General features: G+C 33.1%; 1 protein-coding gene across 4 annotated transcripts; it reads left to right on the top strand.

Annotated features, from left to right (window-relative positions):
* Positions 1 to 16,319: 16,319 nt before the first annotated feature.
* On the top strand, positions 16,320 to 19,220 carry LOC111395321. 4 transcript variants are annotated; one of them, XM_023021306.1, is made up of 4 exons: positions 16,320 to 16,597; positions 16,696 to 17,137; positions 17,793 to 17,873; positions 17,953 to 19,220. In XM_023021306.1, the coding sequence occupies exons 1-3, from the start codon at positions 16,450 to 16,452 to the stop codon at positions 17,845 to 17,847; spliced, it is 645 nt and encodes a 214-aa protein (XP_022877074.1). In that variant the 5' UTR covers positions 16,320 to 16,449; the 3' UTR covers positions 17,848 to 17,873; positions 17,953 to 19,220. The 4 variants fall into 4 exon arrangements, with proteins under 4 accessions (XP_022877074.1, XP_022877085.1, XP_022877078.1 ...); XM_023021317.1 differs by having other exon boundaries at positions 18,699 to 19,215; XM_023021310.1 differs by having other exon boundaries at positions 18,667 to 19,215.
* The last annotated feature ends 4,878 nt before the right edge of the window (positions 19,221 to 24,098 follow it).

Genomic DNA, 24,098 nt, shown 5'->3' with positions numbered 1-24,098 from the left:
TCTATTCTTGGAAGTGGGAAGCTATCTTTGGGGCACGCCTTATTTAGGTTTGTGAAGTCCACGCATACCCTCCACTTTTCGCTGGGCTTTTTCACTAGAACCGAATTGGATATCCACCTCGGATAGATGACCTCTCTTATGAAACCACTGCGGCTAAGTTTGCTTACTTCGTCTTTCAGTGCCTCGTACCGTTCCGAGTTTAGGACACGCCTCTTCTATCTATGGGGGGCATAGGAGCAGTTGATGTTAAGGTGATGGCAACTGATCCTAGGATATATTCCCATAATATCTTCATGTTTCCATGCGAAGACATCCAGTTCCCTTTCAGGAAGCGTATCATTTCATCTTTTGCTTCAGGTGATAATGACTTCCCTATACGCAAGACCTGACTGAGGTCTTCCGGGTTGACCGGGAAAGTTTCCAAGGGTTCGCATTTGGTTCATAGTCAATTATTCGGGGGTCTAACTCATCAAGAGGGTGTCCTTGTTCAGGGGCCTCTTCCATGTCGACGTCTCCCTCTTGTTCAGAGGTATGCCTTTGTTCAGGGGCGTCGAGCATTTTCACGTCCGTACCGACTTCAACAGGTACCTCAGCTAGGATTACATTAACAGTTCGGGGCTCGGACTTTCGCAGCGAGTTTAGGTAGCACGCCCTGGAGCCCTTCTGGTCACCTCGAACTGTTGCAATTCCATGTTCGGTAGGAAATTTCATGCACAAATAGTGAGTGGACGTCACAGCCCAAAGATCCTTCAGAGTGGGTCTGCCCAATACTCCATGATAAGCCGATCTATGATCTACCACCAGAAATTCCATGAAATGCTGGGCTATCAGGGGTGCCGAACCCATTTCGACAGGCAGAGTGATCCGTCCTCGTGGGATGATGCTGTCCCCAGTGAATCCGATAAGATGGGTCGGTCATGGGGATCAACCCATGTTCAATTTGCATTTTGTCAAAAGTGGAGCCGAACAGTATGTTCACGGAACCGCCATTGTCAACGAGCATGCGTTTTAATCCATTTCTAGCTAATACGGCTCTTACAACCAAAGCATCACAATGGGGGTGGTGAACTCCCTCTGAGTCTTCCTGGGAGAAGGTGATTGGGGCCATCTTGTTTGCTGATTTCGATTCGTTAACAATGTATGTGATCATTGGGGGGTCCTTTGCTTCTCTTGTGTAATTTCTCTGGGCAATCCTGGTGTTGCCGTCGATGTGGGGTCTCCCAATGATAGTATCGATTTCCCTGATGACCTGGCCTCCAGAAAATTGGGCTTGGTTTCCCTGTCTGGATTGGCCTCGGTTCCTCGATTCTCTTCTCCGAGGAGATTGTTCCTGGTGACCTCTCCCTCCCCTCCTCGGGGAGGTGGATCTATGAGGGTGTTCGTTTTTGTTGAAAGTGTGCGAGTTGCTTCGATCAGGGCGTCGATTGGCATCACGACACTCACTAGTGTCATGTCCATATAGTTGATGGAATGTACAAAACCTTGATCCTGCCAAGGGTCTGTTCGACCTCTTTTTCTTCTTCTTATTGTTATCAGTTCTTTCAGATGGTCCCGCTTCAGCAGGGGCATTATCATATGCCAGCACCGGCACTGCATTCAATGTGGCGGAAGCTAGGGCCTGTCCGGATGTAGGAGCTATGGTATGTCCTGCTTGGGTCCATTGCTGAGTAACAAGGTGTGCTGCAGAGCCTCGACCTACCTGCCTCTGAGGAGGAGGGAGTCCCTGCACGGCACGGTTGCGATGATCAATCATTTTTTCACTAACAACTTCCACTCTCATCATTTCCACCAGCTCGTCATATGTGGAGGGATTCTTGCTGCGCACGTCCCTCCAGAACAAAGTGTTCATGTTGAGCCCACCTTTTAGGGCTGAAAGTGCTTCCCTGTCAGTAACCTGTTCGTAGTAAGTAATTTCATCTGTAAACCTGGCGAGATAGCTTTTCAACGTCTCCCCAGGGGCCTGCCTCATGTCTTGTAGGCGTTGAACTGGTGCCTCTCCTTCCCTGCGTGAGAGGTACTGATTCAAAAATGCTTTCTTCAAATCTGGCCAACTTCTGATGCTTAGGGGAGGAAGCCTGCTGTGCCATACCTCGGCGGCTCCGCCTAGTGTTAAATGGAAGGCTCTGCATTTTAGAGCAGGCGAGGCTCCCCTAAGACTCATTTGTGTCATATACTTGGTGAGGTGTTTCTCCGGATCCCGCTTTCCCTTATACTTGCGAATCATAGGGGGCATAAAATTAGCTGGCATTGGGAAGCTTCGGATTTCCCTTGAGAAAGGGAGGTTATCATCATCGTCGTCAATCTCATAAGATTGATAGGGTCCATCTGATCCTTCATTATCTTGGATGTCCTGGGGAGGTGTAGGTGCTTCTCCTCGACTCCCCCAATCGACTAGGTTCCTCCTCTCTCTCCTATTTCTAGGAGGAGGAGGGGGAATATGTTATTGTTCGTGATCCGGATGAACTGATCCTCTTGCTGGGCGGACCCTATTGCTAGGATCCTCCCCTATCCGGTCGAAGACGCTTACCGACCTTTGGTCCTAGTGTTCTTGAGGGAAATTGTCCCCCAAGCGTGGTTCTGATGGCTGACTCCCTTGCAAATAAGATGTTGCTTCGGCGTTCATCTCCCTTTCGAGGGGGCATTCTGTGTGCCGACTCATGTGGCCTCGAGAGTTAGATAAAGGGATTTCTCGCACCGGATAAGATCCTTGGGGCCTTTGATAGCCCTGTGACCTTGGGCTTGCATGAGGAGTTCCTACATTGCCATATTCTGAGCTGCTATGTCTCTTATACCCGCAGCTATCTGAGCCATTCCTTCAGTGAGTATGGTTGTTCTTTTGCCACGGCGACACCGGTGATGCGGTCTCTGATGAGTAACATTGTTATGGAGTACCTCCTCTTCAGATGCCTCTCTCATGGGGTTGTCGTCTTCATAGCTGTAGCTCATCCTACCTCTTTTTTCAAGGGTAGTGAGAACTTGGATTGTAATTCGACTTTGTTCTTTTTCAAGAATGTCCTCTTTTCAGGGTTAGTCGCTAGTTTTCCGGTAACTTCTCCGATGGAGAACGCAAAACTTCGAATGGAGAGTGTTTCCCACAGACGGCGTCAATCTGTTGACCCTGGAAATTGGTCCTTCCACGTGGCCAACTGAAAGCTACTCCACGTGTTCCTCCCTGCGCACAATCAGCGAATAGTCAGGCGCACACGGTCGGAACCAGCGGGGGTGGCGGCGGTCGTATACACTCCGACGGTCAAGTCAGGTTTGAGTGATCGGAACAGTACCTAAGGGCTATGCAAATCAACGATAAAGGGGGAGGAGTAAATATATAAACTTGCTATGGAGTGCTATGTAGTAAGAGTTTCATTACCTTTGCCTCTTGTCAAACCTTGGGTATTTATAGGTGGTATGAACCGTTGGATGTGGAACGCGTATATACATCTGACGGTATGAAGCGTCTGCTCATAGGCGTCAATCAGATGCGTTTGTAGAGTGGGCGGACAGTTTGTTTCTTCTGAATTGAATTGATATAAAGTTGATAAGTCACATCAACTAGTTTCATGGAGACGTCAAATCAATTTAAGCCTTAGGTGCAGGACAAATCTCAAATTGGCGGCGGATCTTCCAACCGGGGTCCACTTGATCTCGACCTCGGAGGTGAGATGTTTCGACAGGTCAGTAGTAGGAATCGCTATATCACTTCGGAGACACTTCGGAATGGTCGTTTTCAGGTCGAAATATGTGGTGCTTTGCGGGTTCCGAGGCTTGTAGAATCGGAGCGTAACAATGTTTGATAAAACTATTTTTTAAATTGAAACCATATTACTTGAGTATTGCACTAAAAACAAGGAAAAATGGAAATATAATTGGGAGGAGAACATACACCAAACATCTAATAGAAAAAGAGTAAATAATCTTATCTGAAGACGAGAAATACAATGAAACATAATAAAAAATCAATGAAACTCGTCAACCAAGACATCATAAATTTGATTGTGTGGTACTTATTTTCGTTCTAATCATAATAATCAACATAGCCCCTATCTGTCTACCATTCTCAAAAAACGTCTTCTTCGTTTTTTTTTCTAAAATTCATTTTCATAATAAAAATATCCTGCATGTAAATTTAAAATATTTTCTTATTTTTTACCACACATTTTTTCATAAAATCACTATTGCATTACTAATTTTTCTCAAAAAAATTCCTTTTAATGAGCATCAACCAGGATAGCATATTCGAGATCACTAGCATCACGTATGAGGAGAATCCCACCAGATGGCAGGTGGAAAAATTAATCTGATTAACTTTAAAGTGGTTTTATTTTATAGTCATATGCAACAATCATGTGGTCATGTTGTATCAAATCATATCAAACATGTATTTGAACATGCCAAACATTTAGGTTAAAAATCTAATGCCATGCGTCTCTCAAGTAATCAATTTCAAATTCACATAATTTTCCATGTTACTAGTAAAGGAGAGAATGTGGACTCGGTCATGCAAGACACGTGTACCTTTACACGCTTCATAAAATCGCATGTGGGGACAATCCAACATTTTACACGTCAAAAGTGTATATATACAGATCTCAAGTAGTTATAACAAAATGTCAAACTCTCTCATACTCTTAGTGAAATATGTATTAAGCGTTGGATTGATTTAAATTAAAATTTACAATTATTTGTCAAATAGGTGTGTCCAATTTATTTGTAGAAGGAATGTTCCCATATGTATATAACGACCACAAATTGGAAAGCATTAGCGTCAAATTAGGCTGTCTTGATTTTCTGTTACCTTAATTTATTGGCACCCATTAAGGTGGCAGTCCTTTTAATTGAATTTGATAGAGCATGTGTATATGGAATCAATGAAAAAGAAGAAGCAAATATTAGGTTCCTCAAAGATTGGCCATTCTTTTGAAAATGAACAACTTTTGAGTTTAATCATGTGTTCAATAATAGAGAATCGAAACTTCATATTTGGAGAATACACCTTGAATTGTTCTTTTTTTCAAACTAGTGCTATTATACCAAAATTAAAGTGCAAGAAAATGTACAATAATTAACAATATAAAAAGCACTGATGAGAATAATTTTGTCAAAATTCCATTTCTTAATTTAAAGTGAAATTTCAAAGTTTGTGCCATTAATGTATGTTAAATGAACCTAGGAGAGTTCAACCGTCTTTGTAAGAAAAGGGTTAAGAAAATGGAAATGAGAAAGTTGCACTATTGATCCCCAACTTTTAAAATGTAGCGTTTAGATGTCAAACGTTTATTATAGTTGCAAATTAGTTTTAATGACTAAAACTAATCAAGCGTGTCTTATACTGTAGCATTGTCTTTAGGATTGAAATCAGGATTCGACCAAAAAGAAAAAAAGAAAATTATATCGTATTAATATGTAAAAAAATCCACAATTTTTTTTTTCACTATACACAAAAAGGTAATTGGGCTAGCTCTAAGCTAGTTCTTGCTAAATCAGCCTCGAATTTTTTTTCATATGTCTAGTTTTATGAAGTTAAATTAGACTTTATAACTTCGGTCAATATCAAAACCGATGTATTTTATAAGATTTATGTGATCATAACACAACATAAAGGCTAAGTTGCTTCTTTTCCAGTATTCAACATACTATTGACGAATAATTTTCCAAATAGAAAAGAGGAAGTAGAAAAAAAAAGTGAAATGGTATGGGGATGGATATGCAATCTTTTGGACTTGAAAGTGGGACCCACAAATGCAAAAGAAAGTGGGAGCTATTGTAGCAAATTTGCATGTTCAGGTGGGACCAACATGGCCCAGAATGTGACAAGTTGTCTTGAACCATTGGATCATGCGTTCGAATTTTTAATAGTGAAAGGACAATAATTATAGGAATATTAGTTTAGACAATCAACAAGTAATCTCAAAAGCAGTTATTCCATCCGAAAAATAATGTTTAAATAAATAAAAAAATTCAATTAATTAATTAAAATTTTAGCGTATTATGTCCTCAACTTTTTTCTCATTACATTTTCATTCTTTTCATCAATTATTTAACATATTAAATCTCTAATCATGATTTTTATGCAAATATTCTACTTGCGTATATTGAAAAGATGGACAAATATTTTATTTAACTTCTATATTAGTTATTTATTTCTATTATTTAAAAATAAGAGAAATAAATATGTCTTTTTGGACCTTATAACAAACGTTTTGAACGAAAATCGTCTATATGAATAAGATGTGGAAATTATTAGAGGGTTGATAATTTTTTATTTTTTTTAAAAAAAATTGGGAACATAAGTGTAAAAATAAGAAAAGTTTAAGGATGTTCATTGTAATTAAAATGTGGTGCAATTAACAATAATTGTTGTGTGAATATATTTATTATTGTAAAAGGAAAGTTTATTAGGATTTAGAGGTAAATGACAATTATACCCCCACAGTCCTAAAAATAATTACTGTTGTATCCCTGATTCTACCCTATAAATACAGGGCTCTGGTTTATAATAAAATATATACAAATCTATTGACTTCTCTCTGTTCTCTTCTCTTTTCTTCATTTTTATAACACGTTATCAACACGATAACTTAATTTTTCAAAATTTAGTGAAGGTAACAATTTTAATAGGCATGAATATTTTTCATGTGTACCAAAATTAATTTGGTAGCATGTGAAATATTTCAATATAAATATGCATCATAACGAGATTGCTTATTCTTCTCTACTTTTCATTAACATATTGCTTATTCTTCTCTACTTTTCATTAACATACATATTAATTCTAATTTACATTTGTATGTGTAATTTGAACACATATTAATTCACATTCTTTTTTATTCATACACGATTATTTTTTCCACATATTATTCAGTATTATTTTTATCTTTTGAATCTGTTACATATTAGTTCTATCTTTAATTTCTATATATGTGAAATTCATATGCATGTTTAATATCTTTTACATATTGGTAAAAGATTTAGCCAATTTTGTTAACTTTTATATATGAAGATTCTTTTTCTTAATGCATGTTTGGTAATTAATCTTTCTATATAAATTCATATCATGTCTATATGGTAATTAAATATTTTTAGAAATTATTTTATGAACTTCAAATTAAGAATTTATCATCTTGTTGTTCCAAAAATAGCACAACATTATAATTATATGAATTGTATATCTATTTATTATAAATAGTTCGTTGTTGCTCATGAAGTAGCACAACATTATTAATATTCTAGAAGAATATTATTTGCTTATAAAGAAAATGATATTACAAGTTCAATATTCCAAAAGAATATTGACTAATGCTCCTGAAGAAGCTTAATTTAAATTATAGTTATTTTAAACGAATATAATGTTGATGTTCTCGAATAAACGCGACGCACATTATAAAACTATTCGAGAAGAATATTTCAATGTTAATTATGTAAGGCATAAATTTTATTATTTAGCTCGAAATGTGGAATGAATCGTTAATGTCAATATTCTAGAAGAATATTGTATTTATACTCTTGAAGATTATATGTTTTGTTGTATTCCTAAAGAAAGCACATTTTATATAAAATTAAAAAAAAATTTAAAAAAAGGTTGTGTTGGTGTTCCTGAAGAAACACAATGTTATTCATATTTCAAAAAGAGAAAAAAAATATGATATTATAATTTCAATATTTCTGAAGAATATTGATCGATTATATGTAAAATCACGAATTAAATTACTCTATTTATTTACGTGTCCATTTTTCTGCTTACGTAATTATATAATGATATTCTGATCATATTTTATTACTCTTGAAGAGTATAATGATATAAGATCTAATATAAAATTATATTTTTACTCTTGAAGAGTAAATCCTTACATAATTATCACTGTAAAAAAATAATATGTTATTGCTCCAGAAGAGCATGGCATTAAAATTTTTCATATTTCAGAAGAATATTGATCTATTGTTCTTGAAGAAATAATATTAAAATATAATGTAATATCAAAATAGCACATTATAATTTTCATTAATATTTTAGTTAAATCTTACTTGCTCTCGAAAGTATAATTACATATAATCTAACTTAAATTATATTTTTACACTTGAAGTTTAAATTATTGTATAATTTATTATAATAATATTTGATTGCTCTTGAAGAGTTTGAATTATAATTTTCAATATTCCAGAAGAATATTGACATATTACTTTTGAATGAGTAATATATATATATATATATATATACACACACACACACACACATATGTTTCGAAAAATATATTACTTTAAATTCATGTTTATCCTTGAAGAAAAACATATAATTAATGTCATTAGAATATTAATTAGTTCGACTACTTCAATTATATATGATTATATAATATTTAATCATATTATTCGAAATTAAACAATTGAATTATATATTATATTGAACCAGAAGTTCAATTTGATTTTATTATTTGGCATGACCAGTTGGACCATCACTGGATCAATAATGATGTGAAGTTCAAAATTTTTAATGGATATTAAATGAAGAATCAAAAGATTTTTCAATCCAAAGAATTCCTATATATTATTTGTTCTCTTTATGATCATTAAACAACGCTAGCTAAAATATGGATTGAATTCCCTATATTTCTGAAAATTAATTAGAGTAATATATGGAGCCTCGTCACCCATCATGTTAACCATTTAAATATTATTTGTATCTAACAGATTTGACACAAATATTAGATGATTGCAATACGCAACTTGAAGTTTTGTGAAATTATTGCTCAAGTTATGAGCATAATTTTCAGATTATATAATCAAGACCGTGTCTTGTTAATGCTAGTGAGTATATATCTCAATATTTTAATAAGTGTTAATTAAGATGTCGATAAATGGTTTAATACTATTGTTTGTTAAATGCATCAAATTAATTTTATTGAGAATAATTTATTTCCCATTTTTATTTAGGGAATTCTATTGCACATCATACTAAAATCACAGTTCTTCCAGTTATAATCAGCTTATTGTCAGATCCTAATTTTTTCATCTAATTATTTTTTATGGTGTAGTATATGTAACAATTGAACACCATAATATATTGAGATGAAAAATAAAGAATGCTGAGAATAAGTACGTAGTTTGCACTATTATTTCAAATGGACGATATTTTATAATACTGAAAAAATGATTGTTAATTTGATTGGACAATTCTCTAAGTATTAGGGGAGGAATTAAGAAGTTGAAAATAATATATAAATGCATCGTCATCTAAATCCTCATTAAATATCATTCGAACCAAAAGTTCGAAAGATAATTTATTTAGATACATTTATTGATCAAAGAGATCAACAGTATCTCACACACCAATTTTCAATGCTCCAATACGAATTGATGTCTTAGGGGATAATTTGTTAACATTATATTTGATATATTTATGGCACGCCTGAAGCGTGATAGTGTTCGATTCAAATACAAAAACCTTCAAATGAAAATGGAGCAATTAGCAAAGATGATTTCATTAAGAAGACATTTATTCTTAATGAATATTTAGATATAACAAATTATAAAACTCCAAAAGAAGTTTAGATACCTAACATGTTGAAAATTGATATATCTAAATAAGTTATGTCACTATGATAGACAGTATCATATGTGAATCGTGAGGAATTGAAATAAATACATCGAAAAATATCGATCAAAATAATGTTTGACCAAATAAAAGGAGACACAATCTTAAATTGAATTTACTAAATAAACACGAAATTTTTGGACTTGTAATCCGAAAATCTAATGGTATACACTTATACGAAAATGACATGAGAAAAACCAACCAAAAACTTCGGAAGAAATCACATTAGAAAAGATTAATCAATCAAATATTGAAAATATAGTTCCCGAAGAACCACAAGTATCCGAAAATAATGAGATTTCAATAAATTATATACTATCTTATAAATTATGGGAACGAAATAATGTTATTATATACAATATTTTCATCTTTAATATGGCTCTTGATATTATGCAAAATGAGGATCCTGAGCCACAATCGGTTAAAGATTGTCAAAATAGAAATAATTAGCTAAAATAGAAAAAAGCCATATAGGCGAAATTAAATTCTTTGGAGAAACGAAAAGTGTTTGGACCTGTAGTTCGAACACTTGAAAATGTAATTCCTGTTTGATACAAATGGATTTTTGTACGAAAGAGGAATAAAAATAATGAAATTACAAGGTACAAAGTCGGACTAATAGCTCAAGGTTTCTCACAAAGACCAGGAATTGATTATAAAAAAACATATTCTCTCATAATGGACACCATCACTTTTAGATTTTTAATTAGTTTGACTGTGTCACAAAAACTTGATAGTATGTATTATGGATGTAGTAACTGCATATTTATATGGTTCACTTGATAGTGACATATATATGAAAGTCTTTAAAGGACTTAAGGTGCCAGGAACAAACGATACATGCCTGAGAACCATGTTCTCAATTAAATTGTAAAGATCATTATATGGATTAAAATAATTCAAACGCATATGGTATAATCGCCTTAACGAATATTTGTTTAATGAGGGTCATAAAAATGACGATATCTGTCCATGTGTTTTCATAAAGAAAACAAATAGTGGATTTGCAATTATGGCAGTTTATGTTGATAATTTAAATTTAATTGAAACTCCTTAAGAGCTCAACAAAACTGCTAATTATTTGAAAAATGAATTTGAAATGAAGGATTTGGGAAAAACTAAATTTTGTCTTGGATTGTATATTGAACATTTCGTAAATGGATTATTTGTTCACCAATCTATGTATACAGAAAAGTTTTAAAATATTTTTATATAAATAATGCACATCCATTAACAACACCTATAGTTGTTCGATCACTTGATGTGAAAAAAGATCAATTTCGTCCACTTGAAGATAGAGAAAATGTTTTTGGTCTTAAAGTACCATATCTTAGTGCAATTGGAGCATTAACTTATTTTACAAATTGCACTCGACCCGACATAGTTTTTCTGTAAATCTCCTTGCAAGATATAGTTTTACACCAACTCAAAGATATTGGAATAGTGTTAAACATATTTTTCGTTACTTAAAGGTACTATTGATTTGAGATTATATTATTCTCAAAAGTCGGGATCTGCATTAGTGGAATATACAGATGCAAGTTATCTATTTGACCCACATAAAGCTAAATGAGAAACATGTTATGTGTTTATACGTGGAGGAACAACTATATCATGGGGATCTGTAAAACAATCCTTGACAGCAACATCTTCAAAACATTCTGAATAATGCAATCCACGAAGCAGGCCGAGAATGTGTATGGTTGAGAAACATGTCCCATCATATCCGAGCATCATGCGGATTAATTTCAACAAAGGATAGTCCAACAATTTTGTATGAAGATAATGCAGTTTGTATTGTACAACTCATAGGAGGCTATACCAAATGTGACAGGACGAAACATACTTTTCCAAAATTCTTTCATATACACGAGTTTCAAAAGAATGGTGACATCGATATCCAACAAATTCGCGTAAGTGACAATATGGCCGATTTATTCACAAAAGTACTGCCAACATCTACATTCAAGAAATTAGTTCATGAGATTAGAATGTATCGACTCAAAGATTTTCAGTGATCAATATCAGGAAGAGTAGCTGTACTCTTTTTCCTTCAATTAGGTTTTGTCATACTGAGTTTTCCTAACAAGGTTTCAATGAGGCAGTATTTATTTTTAGTACTCCAAAATAACAGTACTCTTTTTCCTTCATTTTATTTTTTTTCCCATTTGATTTTTATCAAATAAGGTTTTAACGAGGCATATATTTTGTAATGTATCATTCAATGGAGAGTGTTGTAAAAGAAAAGTTTATTAGGGTTTAGAAGTGAATGACAATTATACCCCGACAGTCCTAAAAATAATTACTGTTGTATTCCTAATTTTGCCCTATGAATACAGGACTTTGGTTCATAGTAAAATACACAAGTCTATTGACTTCTCTCTATTCTCTTCTCTTTTCTTCAGTTTTATAACATTTATCCATTTTTAAATATACTTTGTTAGTGGAAAGAAATACGATATTTATTTATTGAAATTTCCAATGTGCCCTCATCATAATATATATATAAATTTTGATGCAAAGTTTTTGCAATCATTATCATGATCTTATAGAATAATTAATAGAGATTAATATTTTTTATGTAAATTTGTCACAATTGTTGTGTTATTTGTCACAATAGTAGCATCAATATTGTAAAATAATTATTTATGTATCACACATCTATCTTATTATTGAATTTACTTAAAGATTCAATTCTTAACAATCTTGTAAATTAGGTTAGTTTTATCTATCCCTCATCTACCATGTCTGTATAAAATAATTTGACGTCATTGTGCAATATATGATCCTACTAAATGTAAGCGACATAAGAAAAAAAACGTACAGTCGAGTCTCTATTTAGTATATGTATGATAGGAATTAAAATCAATTTTTTTTTTTTTTGTAAATTTTGATAAAATTTAATGAAATGTGTAATTGAAAGATTGTGAATCTCATGAAATTGTATCCTTAAAATTAATTAATAACTTTGATTTAAAATTTTAATTTAATTTTAATCTACGCCAAATATGGCTTAAAAAAATCTAACGTCATTATCAAGTTTACTACGAAATTTTCACATCAAAATGAGAAAGTGATTAAGGAAAAAAATTAGTTTTGATTGACTAATTCGTCTGTCAATCAAATCGGTTGGTTTGTTTGTAAATCGTATGCAGGTGAAAACAAAAGAACCCTAATGTCGGGACAGACCCAAAAACAGGGGTGTCGACCCCTATTATTGGGCCTGTCCCAATGTCTTTTTTGAAAGCAAAATCAAAAGTGATTTTATAAATGTGAAAATGACATAATTTCAGGTGTTTATAGATTAGAATTCAAAAATAAGGGACCAAGTTTCATTATTCAAAAGTCAGGTATGAATATAATATATATTACCCCCTAATTTTATTCTCTCTCACAGTCTCCATCTTCCCCATCTCTTCCTTTCCCTGTGCTACGGTATTGTCAGAGATCTTACCCATTTCACTTCAATTGATGACATCGTGTCGTCGCCACCACATAAGATGCACGGTGATGATCTTTACCACGTAGCGCGGTGGGTTTGTGCGAATCACCGTGAGTTGCCACCGAGAAGTAAATCCACCCACTTACTCCGACGACTCTTCGTAAGCGAAGCACCACAACCAGCAAACAAAGCAAAAGCAACGTTGTATGGTGGATTTGGCGATTAGGGTGGTTTTGGATGGTGGTTTGAAGCAGAATCAGTGTTAAATGATAGATTTGGAGGTTGGGGTGGTTTTGGATGGTGTTTGTGTGATGGTGTTTGTATGCTTATGTTTGTGTGATGGCGTTTTTGTGGTTCTATGGTGGATTTGGCGGTTGGGGTGGTTTTGGATGGTGGTTTGTGTGGTGCAGTGCAGGCGGTGGCTGTGGTGCAGTGTGATGTAGGTAGTGGCTGTGATGATAGTGTGGTTCAAGTGACGATAGTGGTGGTTTTTTTCGGTGTGTTTGGTGGTGGCGGTCGTGGTTGTTTTTGGTAGTGTTTGGAGGTAGATCTGGTGGCTGCGATTTTTTGGCGATGATGCTCTGGTGTTGGTGTTGGTAGTGGTGCTGTTGTGGTGGTAGCGGTGGTGACAGGGTGAGGGTGGTTGCAAGTTGTTGTGGTGACAGTGGAGTTGGTGGTGATCGACTATTTGACCTGTGACCAATTGTTTGGTTATTCGTGACCAACTGTTTAATTGTGACCTTAAAGTTCGATAATCTGTGACCAACAACTTTGAAAATATGTGACCGATATATGAATCCTGACCTATAATTTTTTCATCTGTGACTAGTGAAATTAACTGTGACCTACAAAATTTTTAATTTGTGACCTTGAAATAATCCGTGACATACAAAATTTTTGATCTGTAACCTCGAAATAATCCGTGATCAATTAATTTGATGATATGTGACCAGTAAATAAATCTGTGATCTGTAATAATGAATCTATGACCATCAATTGTGTAATTGTGACTTTATTATCTTTATTTAATAAATATTTTTAATTAAATATATATATATACATGAATTTTGGACTTTTAAACTATTTACCTCACTTTTAAATTGGTGGAAACAATACACCTGAAATATGATTTTTTTTCCCTTTATAAAATGCTAAGTACACTAAAGGGATTAATTATAGGGGTATTATGTCCAATTTCATGGGTCTTAATTAAAAATATCCACAATTAAAATTTAGTACTAAACTATCTATTATGCACTTAACGAAAAAATGAAGCAATTAATTTTTTCCAATTTGTCAAGAATTTCGAGAAGTAGCTTTCATGAGAAACTACATTTAAATAATATTCTAAACATTTCAAATGCCGTTCTCGATATTTGAACCCCGTTTATATTTCAAAAGTACACATGTCAAATCACAACATTAAATATTCTCGACATTTCAAATGTTACTCTCGACATATTAGATGTCTAGAATGACATTTCATTCCGAACATGACATTTCTTTACACTAGAAATGTAGTTCTCGACATTTATGTGTCAATTAGGAAAACAACATTTATTGTGATTTGACATGTCCACTTTTGAAATAAGTAGGACATGTTATGTGTCAAAATTTTATTGTCAATAAAAATTTTAATTGCAAAAAGTCCATTTTTGTCTTTGTGTGGAATCATAAATTGTTAACAATGGTATTTTCGTCTAAATTATTTTAAAATAGACATTTTTGCAAGGATTTGTAATGATGGACATTTTGCAAATGGATATATGAAAGTGGACATTTATAATAATTTCCTCTTTAAAAAATTATATTGGAATTTAATTAAAGTGTAGATTCTTATTGCCCTACATTTAATGAAATTATTAAATGGAACAACTCACTCGATTAAGGAATTATTAGTCATAATTATTTTATTCATAAGAGTGTGGTTTAGTTGGCAACTACTTTATAATTGCATTAGCGACTTGTTAATACACTTAAATATGTTAAGCCCATATTCAAATCAAATTTTTAAAATTCAATTTTTCTCAAATTGTCTGCTTTATATTAAAGAAAGATCGTGCACATAATAAAGTCATATTGTGAATCGAAACTTGAAATCTAATACATGTATTTTAGACACTGTAAAAAATTGAAATTTGAAAAAAACACAAATAAAATTTTCTTAGTCAAAGAAGTATCGAGTACAAACAACTATCCTTGTTTGAGCCCCATTTTGGGGAGGAGAATGAATTTTTAAATAGTGTATTGATGAGATATGTATGGTTAAAAAATAAGGAAAAACTTTATTAAAAAATGTGTTGTTAAAATGATATTATAATATTATTGAAAAATACATTTTTTTCAAAAGAACGAGGCTCAAACAAGGACAAGTCTTATCAGTTATCATACTTTTAAAACATTTGTACAAGATCTCAGTCAAGCTTACTAGGACTGGACCATCTTGTACAAGATTGATTGCAATGTAATGTAATTCCATTCAATCGGGGCCATGACATGCCCCTATGACACGTCACCTATTTGGCACCCATGTAATGTAATAATGATATAAATTATTTAGTTTGATGATCCGATGGACCAACAAAGAATTTATGTGATCGATTTATTAAGAAAATAATTTAAATTTTTGTTGTTTTGTTTTTTTAATGTAGTAAAAATTGGAGATATTTCAGGTTCTACATGTGAAGTTCAATAACAATTAGATATGTTTGATACTTTTTTAACTTTTATAGTTATTAATCTTTTAAAAGAGAAGTCGGATCAATTGTTACTCGTCTTCATCAAGTGACATTAAAATTATAATTCATTTTTTTTTCCTTTTCTTATCAACTGTATATTTTCTAATAAAATAATATTATACGTAATTCAAATTTTTTCCTTTTTTATCCATATATTTTTCAAAAAGATATTATTTAAACCATTAAAATTTCAAATAATGAGAACCAAACAGGAGCTAAAATGTTTATCCAAAACTTTAAGGCGGACTAGATAAGAGATGTGTCACTTTATATGTCAAAGTGCTCATCAACAGATTGAACGTTTTGCCCTTAAAATACTATATATGAGACAAATCATTTTGTAAACTTGGTGGGATGAGAATTGAACATTTTCATTTCCGTCATGTTGACTTATTTTATAAAATTTATTATATAAGACTTAAAATTAAAAAATATTAAAAATAGAAAATAATAATCTTTCCAAATTTACACTTGGGCCCATTCGGGCATGGGATTCTAGCAAACCTAAGCCTCTAATTTCCACCACCCATTTGGCCACCCTCCAAGGCAGAGCTCCTTCCCCAAACCTCTATAAATAAGTCCTCAATGGTACCTTACACAGGCTTCAAGAAGAGTTCACTTCTCCTTCTTTATTAGAATCCCTTTTGGTATCAATTACTGGACCCAAAAGAAAAAGATTTTTAAGCATGGAACTCGCCGTGAAACCCACCAGCACCATCAAGTTTCTTTGCAGCTACGGCGGCAGGATTCTCCCCCGTTACCCGGATGGAAAACTTCGTTACCACGGTGGCGAAACCCGTGTTCTTTCCGTCGAACGATCCATTTCTCATGCTGGTTAGTCCCCTCCGTTTTTTTCATTTCCAATGTAATTATAGTGAAGATGTGTCGTGTCGTGTCGTCACGGCTGATAGTGACAATTTTGTGTGTTACAGAGCTGGTGATGAAGCTGGGAGAGATGTGTGGAAGATCAGCAGTGAATCTGAGATGTCAATTACCAACAGAAGATTTAGATGCTCTTGTATCAATCACTTCCGATGAGGATCTTGCTAATCTTATAGAAGAATACGACAGGGTTGCGCCGCCGCCCATGGCGATCAAGATTAGAGCTTTCTTGTCAGCTCCTAAAACCGCCAAAAAAAATTCACCACCACCCTCTACTACATCGCCTAAATCGTCTTATTCCGCCGCCGCTGCTGTCATGCTACCACCAAGATGCCCAAAATCAACTGGCGAAGGAGGCGGGGGCCGTTTCTTCTGTCACGTCCGCCGGCCGAAGTTGTACGTGTACCCACAACCAGCCGGAGAAATTCCACAGTATGCCTACAGGCACAGAAATTCTTGTAATGTTCATCTCATTCACAGTGGAAGCCAATGGTAATAACAACAAGAACAAACAGGATCAAAATCCTTTGCAATTTGGAATTTTTAGCAGAAAACAAATACTTATATAAGTAGCATATATTCAAGAAGGGAAAAAATTAATGAAGAAATTAAAAGGTATATTTTAATGTAATTCGAGAGTGTAAATTTCTAAGCGATTACATTTTTGTTAATCCTGCATCAATTAATTGAAATTTTGAGTCCAATTTCATTTTCGGATCTCACAAATGTTATGTGATGAATGTTTTTTTTTTTTTTTAATCTTTTTTTTTTTCCTTGATTTTTTCTGAACACTTTTCCATTTTTTTAGGTATTTCCATAGGATTATATGTTTATAATTATGAACCAGTACATGAGATATGCTTGTTGAATTTCATTTTCTTCCCAACATTAGATTATATTTTTCTCCAAAATTATTGTTCTTTTTCGTATATTTAGAATGTATTTATTTATTAGCACTCGAAATGTATCACATTATTCTATAAATATATTCATTTTAAAATTTGGGTATCATTGATCAATAAAAACTCGATATTTCATTTATCTTGTATGTCATATGATGTTATTATTCTTTTCCTATATAGTATTTAGTTTTATGTATGATTAATTTTTTAGTTTTTACTAATTTGTCGAACTGGTTTTATTGCAGGTACATAAAGAAGAATTCAAGATTTCTTTTTATTTCAAGAATTGAAACCATCTGAAGAGGTCTAGGAGGAAATTGATGCTGGTAACTGATTCTTTTAGGGAAATATTTTTAACACCATAGGCTATAGCAATATCTTGACATTTAAGGCAAAACATTTCAGTACGCCCAGCTCTCGATCCAGATGAAGATATGGAGTACAAAGCCGGGAAAATGGCCGTTAAGGTGCAATTGGACTTGAAAATCATATATCTGATCGATTTTTCAAAGCTAAAATGGTTCACTGGTATCAAAGAAAAAAAAAGACCCAAGTTTCAACATGTCTATTTACGAAAAATAGCTCGCAAAAAGAATTCAGACTAGTTTTTAGCTTAATGTATGATTGTTTTCCGAGACTATACTAATTTGTTCGAGGCTCGTGATGTAGGGTATTGTCACCGCTTTACTTAAAAGTTATATTTCATGGCGCAAAAAAATTCACCCTATGTCGTCCAATATCAAGTTCGGAAATCTTACCAAGTCTAGTCCCTTAGCCTCATCCTATTTCAAGCATGCTCTTACATTAAAGCCGTGCAAATTTAATAATTTAATTTTACGTAGGGTGAAAAATCGACTAATATTGAGTATTCAAGAATGCTTGAATCTTGATCGTTCATCTTCTACAAAATTTTTAATACCATTTGAGATAGGTCTTGACCTAGTCGAATCAAGATCTCAAAGCAATGAGATACAAATATTTCAAGTCTGCATTCGATTTCCTCTTCCCTCTACATTAACTAAAGTTCGTTCATTAATGTTATAAGAATCAGATAGGATTAACAAATGTTCAACCCTGATTCGATCCTAAGGCAATGATATTTGCATCTCTGATTTCTAGGTTAACTGATTGGCTGTTTGATATATGACCAGGTGCCATTAATTATCAATGGAGGGCTGCCTAACCATTATATAATTCTGAAAAACCATTACAATTTTTAATAGAATTTCATGGAAGAGTTTTGTTAGAGGCCCAGGATTTTCGAGGGGGACACATGTGGTCCGGGACAAGAGGAATTGTCCTTCATGGAATTATTGGACGTGGCAAGTACAGGACATCAATGCATCGAAATTTTTTACTTTATTTCCTAATAAAGTAGTTTTCTTGTGCCATATGGGACACGACAGCTGGTACATTAATGCATGAACCAACAAATTATTTGGACATATAAAAATAAATAAAGTTCCCTAATTATGAAGAAAAGGGGAAAAAAAATTGAAAGAAATGGCACCCTTTTTGCCTTGGGATGAGGTTCAAAGATAAGAGCCTTGATTTGAGGCACCAAGAACGGGTAATATGACATAAAAAGAAGAAAAGTAATGCTATTCGTTATTCGTAATCATTAGAGTAGTTTTTCTAAATGGTATACACATAGTAAGTGATTATTTGATGCATAAATGTTGTAATTTTTTATTGACCCATATATCAAATAACCATTTGCTATGTGTATGTTATGTATGACGATTGTTGTAATGAGCGATTGCAAATAATATAAAATATGTAACTAAGATATACCAAAGCATAAACTTATATATATATATAAAAGGAAATTCAGGAGATAATAAAAATAAAAGTGTTTTATGATTATCTTGACCCACCAATACCTAAATTATTTATTTTACATGAAAAGTTATTGACTTTAAAACATGGAATGTTTGCACTTCATATCAAGGACGTATTGAAGTAATGTGTCTAAACCAGGTGTTTAATCACAGAGCCTTTTAATTTTCATTTTTTAAAATTCATTTTTAATCATATATTATGAAATCCAAAAATTTTATCAATCTTCAACCTTATACTTTATCAATTTTTATCAAAATTTATTAAAAATATAATTTTTATCCCAATTGCCAAAGCACAATTTGCAAGAAAAACATGAAAGTTTGGACGATAAAGAAAAAGGAGTTTTGGTTACTGTGACTCATTTGAAACTTTTGTTTGTAAAGAAAAGTATACACGACTTTCTGTTCTGATTTTGAGTGTAATTTGAGTTGAAAATGTGATGTCTTCTTCAAGGATGTTACCAAAGTTCCCAGTCCAATATGTGTAGATCAATTAAACTACTTTGTCAGAATATTTTTGACATAATGTTTAACATCTTCTCATAGCTCGTGGGCCCTTCGTGAATAAAAAAAATTAAAAAAAGAAGTGGGTCCCCCGCACAATATGAGTGTCAATCGTTCATTATGTTAAAAAAATTCCAACACTATAGCATGGTTGATGCATAGATACAGCTATAATACAACTTGTGAGAAAAATGGAAACTTTTGATAGCATATTGATTTCAAATAAAATGAATATAACAAAATAAAAGCCCTAACTTCTAAATGATGATCAAAAAATTTCTCTCATCTCTTTACTCAAGGCTTTCTGCTCCTAAACTGACTATTCTACAACTCAATAAAGAGGTGGAAGAGAAATGACTATTTGAAGGAAAGCTCATCATAGCATTCTTTATCCTAGACATGCCTATTTATAGATATCTATTAGGCTTCGAAGACAAATGAATCTTTTTATCCTAGTCGCACCTATTTATAGATATCCATTGATTGACGACTTCTAATTGATTTTATCATCTGCTCACATATTATTCACCAACTTAAACATTACGTTTTTGTTCAAGTATATTGGCTCACAATATGTATTTAAAGTCGCTTATTAGGTTTCTCCCTTATGAGTGCTTTTAGCTAAGTTATTAGAATGATATATGCTTCGTTCACTGGAGATTGATATACCTTTTGAATCCATTATTACATAATTTGTGGCTTCTGTATAAGTAAAGAGAAAGTAAACACTATGAAGCAAACATCTAAAAGAAGAAGAAAATGTTTTGAGCAAAGAAAAAATAAAACCCTCTTCATAATAAAAAAATAATAAAAAAATGGCAGTCACGTGACCCCAACATGCTCCACCTACATTCCGCCAGTACTCGTAAACAAATATTGGCGAATTCGTATTTCTACGAACCTTTTTGAAGTAATTAAAATGTATGCGAACCTTAAGATGCAAATAAGAACATTCACAAGAACTCACAAATGACAAACTGTTAACTCATTACACCTCAACGAAAATTGTTATCAAAACACACGTGAATAGAAGTGCAAAACATGACTCATAACCAATGAATGAAAAACATGTAAGCAGGCTAGCAAAGCATGAACAAATAACGGAAATAGTTAGAAATTAATCAATCAATGGCTACCACATGTCTACGACTCTAAAGACTTTTTTATTCTTAAAACCCTTAATAGAAATCTATAAATGGTGTGCTTATGATGAAGAATGACATGTTGAAATTGAAATGTCTTCCTCTCAAGTAGCCGTTTCTCCTCTCACTCTCCATCAAGTAGCAGAATAGTGAGTTTAGGAGAGGAAACCCTAAGTGAAATTTGTCGATCATCTTCTTCCCTCTTATCCCTCACGACTTTTTGTCGTGTTTTCTGGGGTTCAAACCCAATATCTTAGTACTAGAGTTTAGCTTAAATCTTTCATACGCAAAATTGAAGGGCTTAGACCCATCTTGCCCCGTCACGAATTTTTGTTGCGTCCGCAAGGTTTAAACCCCTGGCCTTTTTTTAACAGAGATTTAAGTTGAATCCTGATACCAATTAAGTAAATTGTTTCAGGATTTAACTTAAATCTAGGGATGGAAATTCAAACTGCCAAAATCTAAAATCGCGGTTAACCGAACTGAATGACGCAATGAGGTAGATATGATATTTAATTTTAATGCCCGGGTTTGGGGCAGGACCGGTATGCTATTTACGCTGTCAACCCGTCCCTAACTGATTACCCGTGAAAAAAATTAATTGGGCAATGGGACTTTCCATTATTCTTTCTATGATTCTATCCAGCCCAAAATTCTAGCCCATTACCGATTCTCTAAGCCCAACTAACCTAACCCAGTAACCATATACCCTACTATACAAATATTAAACATATATGGACATTGTTTGTTAAATTCCGATTTTGCATTTGAAAATTGAGATATTGTTTGCATTTTCATTTGGAATATTGTTTGCTAAATTGGCTTAATATTGTGTTTTTGTTTTCATTGATTTCTTTTCAAAAATTGTTTTTTTCCAATTTGACTATTGGACCTATAAAAAATAATTTATTTTCGTAGTTGTTAACCTCCCAAATCGAGCCGAATAGAGATATGAATTGAGTCGAATCGAACCAACTTATGTGGTTATGGTATGGCCAAAAAATTGGTGGTTTGATGATGGTTCCCCAAATCGAACCGTTGCCAACCTTAAATATCTTATAAAACGGAGGTCTTGGGTTTCGATACTGGAAAACATGAAAGAAAGTCATGAGAGATAAGATGATCTTAAACTCTCTCAAAGTAGACAATATGTAAATTAACGACTTGAATATATAAGTCTGATAGTTACATCGACAGGGTTCTCAATGGATCAAACTTGTGAATCCTTGGTCTTGTGGAATGGGCAGAGTGGTTAGAAGGGATTTGGGAGAGGGATGGCTTTGAGCTCGGGTTTGGGGTGTTGGAGAAGATAATATTTTAAAATTTTACATCTGTCTTCTGTTTTTATGTTTTATGTTGTTTATTCACATTTAGAATAGTTCAAAATAAAATGTCTGAAAAAAGATTAGTGCACAGATGAAATTGCAATTATGAAATATAGCACGTGCAAGGCACCAATTTGACGGGAAAAATGAACATCATCACGTATCGAAAAGGATCATTTCTACAGTAAAAAGTTCATACAAGGACTTCAGTGTTAAGATTAAAAATAAGTTAATACTTGGGAATTTTGTGAGTTTAATTGGAACTGATTTAAAGAAATTGAAAATTAACTGAATTGTACATGATCAGTAAGAAGCATCAAGAGGGCAATCGAAGGAGAATCACAAGTTTCAGGTACTAAATACAACATTTGAAAAGTTTGAAGACTAAATCAAGTTTTCAAAACCTGAATTAGATAAATCTCCAATGGTTGTGGGGGATGGGGATGAAATTATAAGAACGGAATTTTATTTTTTTAAATCAAATCACAAAATCTGTATTAGGCTATTACCTACTCAAAACATATAATTAACAAAAATAGTAAAATACAATCAATAAAGCAAAGTGTTACTTAATTCAGTTACATAATGTAAATTCAGTTACATAATGTAAAATAGGTCAATAACAAGCACTTTAGAGTAAACAAACTAAATAGATGACAAACGAAATTTAAATTACTGCAAGAGCAAGTTTAGCAAATAAAATTCTATTACATGGTTTCTCATATATCTGAAATCCAAGGCTTGTTCAATTTTGCTCATTCAATTTAGTTCATCAGTGTGTTCTTCACTTGGTTCTCTCCAGTTTCAGTTTCAGGCGTTCAATAATAGTGTAATACATTGTCAGTGGACTGGAATACTGCCCGTTTGGTTTATGGTAGCTTGAGGAAAACACAAGACTTGTTCATTGATCTAGCATGGATGGGATTAAAAACTTAAAAGGTGCATCATATTAGGTGGGCGGCCTGTTTCCCCCCGTCTCCAACCCTGCCCAAGAAGCAAGGCTGCAGTACAAGCTACAACATACTAAAATGGTATATCATATCTCTGATCTCTCTAGCTTATTAGTTGACTAATTTTGGGTCCAAAACTCATTACAGAGATCTCCTATAAAAGAAAAAAAAAAAGTGAAAAAAATAGAGCAACAATAAAATTTGGCTTATTGGTGCAAAACGGCTCTAATCTTGAACATATTGCAGAATACCTCTTATTCTTTCAAGTTGGCTGAATATTGTCATGTATGACCTTTGTGGTGCGAATCATCCCTATGTCGACATAGGTCGTTAGTTTAAACATTAAAAATTGTAAATACGATCAAAATTAAAAAGAAATAATTGTAATTGTGATACCAAATTTTTATTTATTTATTTATTTTGCAGATTATACTCAATTCTTTTATTTGTACAACACACCATCCAAAAACATAAAAACTTCATCTTCTTTCCAATTATAAAAAGGTAGAATGATAATTTTATACTATTTCATATAAAATAATTTTAAAAAAAAACCAAAAATAAAATAAATAAATAGCACCCCCTTCCCATCCCATCTTCTTCCAGGGTACTTTTGAAATTAGGCAAGTCAAAATGCCATTTTTCCACTTTGACCAAAAAATTTTGCCAATCTTCAAAATGGCTATTTGTTGAGTAAAAGACAAAAATATCCTTAAGTAGTTTATACAATTACAAAGATAGAATTTTATTTAAAAAGACAAAAATACCCTTAAGTTACAAATTAAAAAA

Source organism: Olea europaea, chromosome 1 (assembly GCF_002742605.1).
Source record: "Olea europaea var. sylvestris chromosome 1, O_europaea_v1, whole genome shotgun sequence".
NCBI lineage: Eukaryota > Viridiplantae > Streptophyta > Magnoliopsida > Lamiales > Oleaceae > Olea > Olea europaea.
The sequence above is the reverse complement of the archived record's forward strand: the minus strand, read 5'-3'. Positions and strand labels throughout refer to the sequence as shown.

What these genes read in the sequence shown, in the direction of transcription:
- LOC111395321 (XM_023021306.1), top strand. Translation starts at nt 16,450, where the DNA reads ATGGAACTCGCCGTGAAACCCACCAGCACCATCAAGTTTCTTTGCAGC. An exon ending in ACGATCCATTTCTCATGCTG is followed by an intron (nt 16,598 to 16,695) that starts GTTAGTCCCCTC and finishes TGTGTGTTACAG; the next exon opens with AGCTGGTGATGAAGCTGGGA. An exon ending in ATTCACAGTGGAAGCCAATG is followed by an intron (nt 17,138 to 17,792) that starts GTAATAACAACA and finishes GTTTTATTGCAG; the next exon opens with GTACATAAAGAAGAATTCAA.